Consider the following 10688-nt stretch of genomic DNA (forward strand, 5'->3'; position numbering starts at 1 on the left):
TTATTCCATCATGTGTTATACGCTCCCAGAATACGACGGAATTTACTTTTCGTAGTTACTTTAATAAGACTTGGTTTCTGCATTTTATTTGAAAACAATAGTGGTTTCATATTCTTAGGCAATGTCTTTTATAGTTATATTTTTCTTTCAGACAGTTTTATGATAATTTGAGTTACTCGAATGTGAATGAATCTACTATTTTTTTCACTGAATCAGATCATTTAGATTTGAATAAATAGCATGATAGGCTTGTCATATTGGGCAAAAGAGGATGACATGGTTAGCAAGAGAAAGTCTAATAGGCAATCTCGCTAAAGTCACGTTGTCCACATGCGAACATTATTTGATGAAAAAATAAAAAATAAAATCGTTAAGAAAGGCACCAAGAACATCTTCTCTATTACAATTAATCCACTTAGATATTTGTAGTCTAATGAGTATGAGGGCAAGACATGAGGCTGTATATTTCATCATATTCATACACGATTTTTCGCGATATGGTTATGTTTATTTGATCTCTCATAAGTCTGAAGCATTGGATTGCTTTAGACAATACATGGCTTTGGTAGAGAATCAATTAGGCAAGAGTATAAAAGATTTAAGAACTGACCATGGACGTGAATATTTGTCTAAACAATTTAAAAGGTTTTGTGATAAAAAAAATGAATTAAAAGGTAGTTGACGATGCCATATACACCACAACAAAATGGGGTGGTGGAAATGAGAAATCAGACACTGTTTGAGATGGTTAGATCGATGATGGCACAAGCAAACCTACCAATATCATATTAGGAGATGCACTTTTGACTGCAACCTATATCCTTAACCGAGTGCCTTCCAAATCAATGTTGTCTACTCCGTATGAACTTTGGACCGGTAAGAAACCCAACTTGAACAACTTGCAGCCATGGAGTTCAACGGACTTCGTTCACGATTCTTTTCATAAATATGGAAAACTGGGTCCTAGAGGGAATAAATATATTTTTATAAGATACCTTGATCACCCTAAGAGATATGTATTAATTGGTGAACAAATTGATCGAATGGTATTTGAAATTGAGTAAGGATATGTGAATTTCATCGAAGATGAATTTTCAATTAGAGGCAAGGTTGATAGAAGTTTGGAACTTTAAGAAATTGTGGATCAAGAAAAAGACACTCCAAGTATCCTAGCTGAGAATGATAAAATTTCTCAAGCTCCTAGGAATAGTGGGAGTGATTTAGCTCCAAGTAACAATATATCACTTGTTGATTATCCACAACAATTTCAACCACGTAGGAGCTCATGTGGAAATGTTCCCCGTTGTCGATTTGGAATTGAAAGGGAAATTTTCATGGTGGGGCTACAAGATGATGATGAGCCTGGAACTATCAAAGAGGCTATCTCATCTTCTACTAAAAATTAGTGGATGAAAGCACTAAAAGATGAGATGGATTCTATGATGACTAATTAGGTATGGGATCTGGCAGACCTACTGCTAGGGCAAAAGGCTATTGGGAACAAATGGGTTCTAAAGGTTAAACGTAAAGCGGACCAGTCAATAGAAAGATATAAAACTCGTCTCGTGGTGAAATGATATCCCAACAGAGGGTGTAGACTATGGGAAAATCTTATAGCCATTGTAGCACATTTAGATTTGGGGCTCTATCAGATGGACTTTATAAAGATTTTTCTCAATGGAGAACTAAATGAAGAAATCTATATGGATCAACCCACGAGTTTTGTGGTCAAAAGGTCAAGAATGCAAAGTGTGCAAACTCAAATGATCTATATATATAGCCTAAAGCAATCATCTAGACAATGGTATCTTCGATTCTATCGAACCATTCTTTCAAATGAGTTTACGATGATTGTAGAAGATCACTGTCCAAAATGAGTTTTGCATTGTTATCATTATACGTTGATGACATTTTGATGATTGAAAATGATAAGGAGATGATTGTCGCCACTAAGGAGTGGTTGTCCCTCAATTTTGAGATGAAGAACATAGGTGAGGTAGAATATATTTTGGGAGTTAAGATCTATAAAAATCGTTTAAAGAGACTTATGTGTTTATCTCAACAGACTTATATAAAGAAGGTTCTTGAGCGCTTCCAAATGAGTAATTGTAAACTCATTAACAACCTCATTGCTAAAAGCGAGACCTTATGCCAAGAAATGTGTCCTAAGACTCCAAGAGATATAGAAAATATGACTTGTGCTCCCTATGCTAACGTTATTGGTAGTTTAATGTACACAATGATGTGTATTTGACCAGATATACGCTATGCAGTTGGCTTGGTCAGTAGATTCCAATCTAATCCTAAACTATCTCATTAGAAAGCGGTCAAAATGATTTTTAGATATCTCAAGGAAAGTGCAGAGTGTATGTTATGCTATCAGAGTTCAAATTTGCAGCTAAATGGTTACAGTGATGCGTTCAAATTTGCAGTTAAATGGTTACAGTGATGCTGATTGAGGCAGTGACCTAGACAAGTGCAAATTGAAAACTGGATATGTTTTCTAGGTGAACAATGGCGTCATTACTTGAAGTAGTAAGAAACAACCTTATATAGCTTTATCCACCATGGAAACAGAGTACATAGCATGTTCATCAGCTGTTCAGGAGGCTATTATGTTGAGGAGGTTCCTTCAGCACCTAGTTATAGACGCATATTATTATGATCCAGTGATATTTTTTGCGAAGCATAGTTGCTTTCACATATGCTAAGGATCTAAAGTATCATGGAAGAATCAAACACATTGATATCTGATATCACTACATTAGAGATATGATGGCACAAAAAGAAGTTGTCCTTAAACATCTATCTAGAGTCGCATGGTTGCTGATCCCCTGACAAAGCCCATAGCGAAATACCTTTTTATGGCTTATGTTAGAAGTTTAGGACTGCAAAGATTGTGATTATAATTTTATTCAGTTGACATAATAATGTAAACTTTCTTTGGATATATTACTGCAGTGTGATATTTTCTTTCAGCTTTCCTTTATCATATTGCATAAATTGTATACACACACAACGTATGTTAACAAGTTTAGATCGGTTCGCTCACACGAGTTATTGTCTTTGGCGTTGCAAAGAGGTAGCAACAAAGACGAGACATTGTATCACATAATACTTGTCTGGAGAGAGATAAGTATGACACAAAAATATATGTTGCCTTAGTGAGAGCTAAGACGAGATTCATTAGATTTAAGAGAATCGTGCATGAACACCTCACAATTCATGTAGCATGTAGTAAGCCAAATGGGATGACTGATTTTAAATCAATCATTCATAGCTGGCAAAGCCATCTTGATATCTGGGAGTCTCTCTATCCTTGAAAAATATTTAGGTTGTGGGTATATTTAGTGTGTCTCCAGATTTATCTATGTAGCATACTCACACACCGAGTGAAGGCAAAATCAAATGTTTGAATACTGGATTCACTCGTGGAACAACTAACGAGATTATCTTTGTAGTATTTCTTCCGCTGTGTATATTTACAAGAAAAAGTCTAACAACATACAATTTACATTACTTAAATTGTAAAATTTGATTTGTAAAATTTAAATTTTAAAATTTATTTTCAAATCAAAATATGACATTATGTATGCACTTTATTAGCCGTACTTTACACATCAACTTGATAATAGATTTTTTAAGAAGAAATAATAATTTTATTTTGAAACCAATAAATACAACCAAAGGGACACATCTCTCTTTGTATAATTTCTTACTAAATATTATTAAAAACTGCAAGAAAAATAAATATCAATACAAGAAAAATTGTCAGAGTGAACACAATTAGAACTTTAAGAAGTGGTTTAGATAATGAGTTGAGATGAAAGTTAAAAGTTAAAAATAATATTATTATAATATTATTTTTTAATATTATTATTATTTTAAGATTTACAAAAATTGAATTATTTATTATATTTTGTATAAAAATTTAAAAATATTATAATTATTAGATTAATGAGATAAAATAAAATATTTTTTATATCCAAATCAATTTGGGTTTTCTAAAAAAAAAAAATTATAATCAATTTGGGTTCGAATTTATTATGTGCTACCATTGTCTTCTCTGTTCTCTAAAAAGAGAGCAGTCCTTTATCCCAAAAGAGGGAGAGATCAGTCGCAACATTAAAACGCTGCGTTTGGATACATTTAAGAGACGTCGTCGTCTACAATTGGAGAGTGAGAAGGCGAACACACCCACCAATGCCATGGGATTATGTTGAATATCACAAAAATTTCAGGCTAGGCGTTCCCTATCGGAGCCCATGCTGATTTTTCCAATTCCAGTGAGTTTTCTTCATAATCTCATCGCCCCCCATCTCTCTCTCTCTCTCTCTCTATGTGTCTCGCTGAATTTGTCGGTGTTTATATTCGAATACGCATCCCTCCCGGGCTCTCTAGGTTCGTGCTTATCTGTGCCCCTTAATTTGGAATTTTCTCTTTGTTAAAGAAAACCCCTAAATTTGTTTAGTAAACTCATAGTCGTCGGATTGGATCTATTATTTTTTCTCAGGATTGTCATTTTCGTTCGAATTTTCTCCAACGTGGCGTTCTGTAAATAAGTCAAATTTACTGATGTTGAAGTGTTGGTCAAGAAAAGAAACTAGAAGTGAATTTGGTTCTATAGAAATTGCTTCCTTTTACTTCAACTATTTTAGATAAGCGTTTTTGTCTTGTTTTCACTCTTTCCTTTAAGTTTCATACCTTTTCAGAATCATTAGATTTATGTTTCAACTAATTTCTTTTTCGTGTTCTTAACTAGGAGTTACAGGACTTAAACTTACATTAAAGACAAAACCCAGTGACATTCTGGTTCCAATGCTAACTAGCCATAGACCTGACCCGCTATACGCTGGATAATTACCTGACTGTCGTGCATTAATTGTTCATTTTTTTTTTTGATAAGTCAGTAATTGTTCAAAATTTCTGTTACAAAGAATCTAAAACGCAATAATATTTCTATAAGCTTGATGAATGGCAATATATATCTCAACAAACATCAAAATTAATTAGTGAGAATACAAAGAGTCCAAAGTAGACAAGGTTAGAGGTGAGGAAGCCAAATGGGGTAAGTGGCAAAGAGTTAATAGTTACAATAAGATGAAGAGTCTTTTTTTCTTTATTGCAAAAGTAATAATAAAATGATAAGAGTAATTAAGTGGTGAGAAAGCCAAAGGGACAAGTAATGGAAAATCAATAACCATAATAAGATGATTTTTTTTTTATTTTTTATTTTTTTTGTCTCTATTGAATTAGAAATCATAAATAGTAGGAAATGTTGTCTTCAAACCTTTTTTTAAAATCTTAGTGTCAAAATTTATAAGGTAACCTGGATGACATGGCACAATAGGAGAAAATATATTGCTTCAGAAGTTATACATATTTTAGATGACTTCTATGGTATTCGGAAAAGCTAGTATGTTGATCTTTGGATTGGATTTTGATTACAGAGAGGGAATGAGTGTATGTGGAGATTAGGTTGTGAGATATACAACTAAGTCAAGATTATTTGAATTTTGGACTCTGAGATCATAAAAACCAATGGTATTATGGTGGTAATGAAGAGGCCATTTTAGTAAATACATCCCTGGATGAGGGAAGGGGACTTGGGTTGAGTAATTTCCTCTTTGGTATTCTTTTGAATAATTTTTATGTGGCAGGTTTTTCTGGCTGTCTTGATTTTTAATTTTTCTCCCGTCCTTATTCAAAAGTGCTATTCGTCTGGGCCAATTAGAGACTTTTGATTGTTTGCACATCCTACTAATGCTTTACTTTTGCTTGTTTTTACTTGAAAATCAAATGGAAGTAGGAACCAAGCCAATGGCCACCTTCTTCTGGCTTAGTTGCCCCTAGATAGTATTGGAGAATAACTTTTAAAAAAATAGTGCTGGGGAATAAATAGTTTTGTAGATAATTGTTATCAGATCATATATACAAGTCTAGATTACGATAGGACTCATAGATGGTGAAATTTAAGGGTACTGATTATGAAGCTGGCCTTGTATGAAACTGTTTGGTAATGCTCATTGTTGGCAGTAAGAAATGGTGGTAAATAAATGAAGAGGCCTGGGTGTGAGGGGTTTGTATCTTTGAAGCATACGCTTTGAGATACTTGTGATTTTTTGAGCGGTTGCTTTTGACATACTTATGCTGCATAAAACATTGTAAGCTTTCATTATAAGGTTTCATTTTTCTATTTGGCAGTTTGAATGATGCTGTGTGAGTTAGGATACCTTTCAAAACTCTGCAGCTGGTGCATATGACCTTGAGAATAAAAAAGAAATATGTTATATATATATATTATGGGGTGTATATTATACATATGGTAATCTACAGTAATGATAGGCTTTAGAATCTAATAGAAGTCTGTTATGTAGACCATTAACTCTGTTAACTTCCTGGTAATGGTAAGTCTATAGCTGCTTTTTTTATGAGCTTTTTTCAGTTCTTCTCGTATAAGTTTAGCAAACACACAAAACTAAAAGTTCAGCAACATTTGTATGATAATCATGGAGAAATAACTCACTGCATAAAATGGAAGTTTCTGAAAAGAGCATCTCAAGCAGAGAGATAAGTCCTACATATCGTGTTCTTCTGTAGCTTACTGTAATGTACCATTGTGTATTCAACATCATTGTATTCTCCCCATTAACATAGTGTGTCCAACTTATATATCTTTTGCATTCTGACACACTCATGATATTAATATAGTCAAAGCAATTGAGAAAATACCCTTGGGATTATTGGTAGGGAACTGCTATGTCTACACAAGTTTTTTACAAAAGTCAAGTTACATACTAACTTTGCAATGACAATGCCAGTCTTGGCTCAACAAAAAGTGAACTAACAGGCGGACGCATCTGCATGTAAAATCACTTCTATAGGATCCCTGTGTAGACCAAGCAATTCTCCTGTCGTTATGTTCAAGTGTCCATGAAGCCAGCGCTCATTATTTTTCTGTTTGAGCTATATTATTAAAGCCAACTTTCCAATTTGATTAGACTATGAACTTTTGCTGGTAATCTGGGTTGAATTATTAACAAGTACAGTGCAGTTTTAGGTTCACACTCTACTTCTAGGCGATGAATTTTTTTTTTTCGAACATTTGCTTACCTAGTTGATAAGTCTTAATCCAAGACCTTGGAATGCTGTCCTGCCTTCACATGGAGCTGCTGGGGTAGAGAGAGGGGAGAGAGAGAGTACATGGACATGTGAATTACCTGAGGAAAATGCCATCTTTGTGAACTATAATCTACATAATGGCATTATCAAGAGAACTCTTCTTAAACTGCATAGAATATCTTGCACTTGGCTAGATAACTGCTCTTTTTTCCAAAATTGTGGGGCGTTATAATATTATGCATAGAGATGGTGGTAGTGGTTGTCGTGACTGGTTTTTACATAACTGACGAATGTTGTTTTTTGCTGAATTGCGATGCTCTTCTTTTCTTTTGCCACTCTATAGATTCACTTCTTTTCAATATTAAAATTTTCACACCACAGATAAGTGGAGGCATTCTTAGCTTTGTTGCTTGTTATTGTTTGACTTGAAGTTCAAATTTTGGTTTCTCATTTGATAGTGGTTCATGTGTGTATGAGATGGGAAACTAGTTGGTGCATTTTTTTTCCCAAATTGAACTTTGAGAAGCTGCTTGAAACGGATATCTTCCTTCACTACTGATAATCTTGACGTGAGATGGATGATGGGCGGCAACACGAAAATGGGAGGCACAAACTGGATTATTACAGAGGATCACACTCTCCAGTAATAAGAAAACAACAACCTCCATTTTTTATTGATATATTTTTTCTTTTGGCATGCAAAAATTCAAACGTAATCTGAATGGAATCAAAATTAAATGTGCAGTGGAATATGGTTCCCCAGCATCAAGTAAAGGAACCAAATGCCTTAGTCATGAATAAGAAGATTATGTCCATTATTGCTGAGAGGGATTCTGCTATTCGTGAAAGGAATGCAGCGCTATCAGAAAAGAACGAAGCCTTGGCTGCACGGGATGAGGCACTTCGTCAACGAGATGAGGCCTTTGCGCAGCGGGATAGTGCTCTAATGGAACGAGACAATGCTCTTGCAGCCCTTCAGGTCCGGGATAATGCCATGAACTTCCCATTGGGTGGTGGAATACAGCGTGGATCAAAGCGCATGCACCACCTCTCAAACCATTTAGTTACCATGGCTGAAGCTCCTTACAACACCAAGGAAGCACAAATAACTGATGCCTTCCCAATAACTGTTATTGCTTCTGAAGCTGTCAAATCGCATCAGGTCAAGCGAACAAAGGAGAACAAGGCCATTTCATCAAAGCCCTTAAAGTCTCCAAGAAAAGGGAAGAAAGTAGGTGAGGATTTGAATAGGCAGGCTGCTTCTGATGGTACAAAGTATAGATCTGAGTGGGATAGTCAGGATGTGGGATTGAACCTAGTTACTTTCGACGAGTCTAGCATGCCAGTGCCTGTTTGCTCATGCACTGGAGTACCCCGACAATGCTACAAATGGGGGAATGGTGGGTGGCAGTCATCTTGTTGCACCACCAGGCTGTCTATGTATCCTCTGCCTCAGATGCCAAATAAGCGCCACGCACGAGTAGGTGGCCGAAAAATGAGTGGAAGTGTCTTTACAAGATTGCTCAGTCGGCTGGCAGCAGAAGGCCATGATCTATCACTACCACTGGATCTCAAGGACTACTGGGCGAGACACGGAACAAATCGCTACATCACCATCAAATAGCTCATGAAATAGCAATCTTTGGGATGGAGTACGTTTTTCTTTTTGAGCCTCTCTATAATGTATTAAATTTGACCGACTTCTTGGTTAGGAGGTGGAGCATCGATAGAAGGTGTTTCAATGATCCTTGTTGACGTCTTGTAATTAGACTAAAATTCCATTCTGATATAGATGGATTTTTCCTGGGGGCCGGAGTTTGTACTCATCGTACTGTAGGTGGCCAGACTCGAAGGCTCTGCTTGTTTTGCAGCCTCACCACCAATATTCCACCTAGCAATCTTCAGTCCAATAGGAATCTCTCTCTCTCTCTCTCTCTCTCTCTCTCTCTCTCTCTCTCTCTCTCTCTCTCTCTCTCATGATGCTCGTGTAAAGATTTGGTTATCGCCTCCTGATAACCAATCATTATTCATGAAAATGATTTCTGCCAATTACAAATCATTGACCACAAAGGTGCCATAGAAAAATCTGTTGCTGCAGTTACCAAGTTTCTGATCTTGCAAATGGCCAATTAGCCCCAAGTGGAGCTATCAAATTATGTTGTTCATTCCAAAGTCTCTCGGACAGATTTGGAAGTGTAAGAGACAACCAAACACAAACTGAGGTTCAGGAACAAGTCCGAGAGAGATAATCAAAGGTCTGGAGCAAAATGAAACTGTTCGTGATCGTACCTCAGGTTCGACAAACTAGCCCCATAGTCTGAAACGAACTATTTCTTTGCCGCTGTCTCAAAGTTGCACTGCTCACACAACACTAGGCGTACCTTGAGCTAGCTTTCACTTGTGATAAAATTATTTTGGTTGCTTGAAGAAATTTATGTAGTTCTTTCCGGCCTTAGGCTATTGCGGTTTAATGTTCAGGTCTAATATAGCATGACTGAATTGTAATGGGAATAAATAAATAAATAAATAACTATGTGTAGTCACTTTTACGTATTTTTTGCGCATTCCGTTGACGTCATCATTTTTTTTTTTAAATGCTGAATTCTGCCATATTAATAGAGTACGCCAAAGTGATTGTATGTTACAGAATTGATAAAAGATACATTACTTTAATCTCCTGGATACTGCAATGCCCTATTTCAAGGATATTTGTTGGGTTTGGATAGACAGTTCAGATGAGATAAAATTAGATATTTTGAATAGTAATTAAATAAAATATTGTTATATATAAATTTTTTAATATTATTTTTATTTTGACATTTAAAAATATTGAATTATTTATTATATTTTTATATAAGAATTTAAAAAAATTATAACAATAAATGAGATGAGATAACGAGATTTATCTATCCAAATCCAGTTCTGTTCGGGTTTGTACCTTATTTTTTGTATGTCCTGGCAATTTAACAAGCAGTGATATGTCTTTGAACGCCTTGGAGTAGAACACTTATGCCATATATCCTACATTTTTTTCTTTTTTCTTTATTTTTATTATAGTTTGTAAAATTATTTTTCACTAAACCTTTTTCTGAATGATTTATTGCACGGAGAATAAAATTTTGAAAGATGTCATTTGAAAAATTATTTAAGGGTGTAAAATAAAAATAAAATTCACCTTCTAAGATGTTTAGAGTGTAGGGTTTTGACCCATAACCTGTCTAGTTTTAACAAAATGTTTGTCATGTATCAAATGTTAAAAAAAAACTAAATAATTAAAAAAAAAAAAATCAAATTTTAAAAGGATATCTCTATTCGGGGGCAGTGGGAGTGGGAATAGGATCCCCTCATAATTATGAATAATTGATTGGTGATAACAGCCAACAACCCTGGACGGAGCTCACCGCACGGGCCTAACAGTACAGGATTTGATTTTGACCTTCCCAAAGAAACGGCGTCGCTTCATTTATCATCCCTCCATTAAATTCGAATAAATGACAAAACGGTCTCATCTTTCCAATTGTAATGGGCCTCTGTTCCATGGTAAGTGGGCCCACTCTTCTTACTTT

General features: G+C 35.3%; 1 protein-coding gene across 4 annotated transcripts; it reads left to right on the forward strand.

Moving 5' to 3' along the window:
- The first annotated feature begins 4071 nt into the window (after positions 1–4071).
- LOC108986984 (protein BASIC PENTACYSTEINE4-like) lies at positions 4072–9192 on the forward strand. Of its 4 annotated transcripts, none has more exons than XM_018959808.2 (3): positions 4072–4286; positions 7612–7765; positions 7868–9192. In XM_018959808.2, the coding sequence occupies exons 2-3, from the start codon at positions 7697–7699 to the stop codon at positions 8744–8746; spliced, it is 948 nt and encodes a 315-aa protein (XP_018815353.1). In that variant the 5' UTR covers positions 4072–4286; positions 7612–7696; the 3' UTR covers positions 8747–9192. The 4 variants fall into 4 exon arrangements, with proteins under 4 accessions (XP_018815353.1, XP_035540328.1, XP_018815352.1 ...); XM_018959807.2 differs by having other exon boundaries at positions 4097–4401; positions 7581–7765; XM_018959806.2 differs by having other exon boundaries at positions 4097–4286; positions 7581–7765.
- Positions 9193–10688: the final 1496 nt, after the last annotated feature.

The sequence above is a fragment of the Juglans regia genome, chromosome 13, assembly GCF_001411555.2.
Source record: "Juglans regia cultivar Chandler chromosome 13, Walnut 2.0, whole genome shotgun sequence".
In the NCBI taxonomy this organism is placed as follows: domain Eukaryota; kingdom Viridiplantae; phylum Streptophyta; class Magnoliopsida; order Fagales; family Juglandaceae; genus Juglans; species Juglans regia.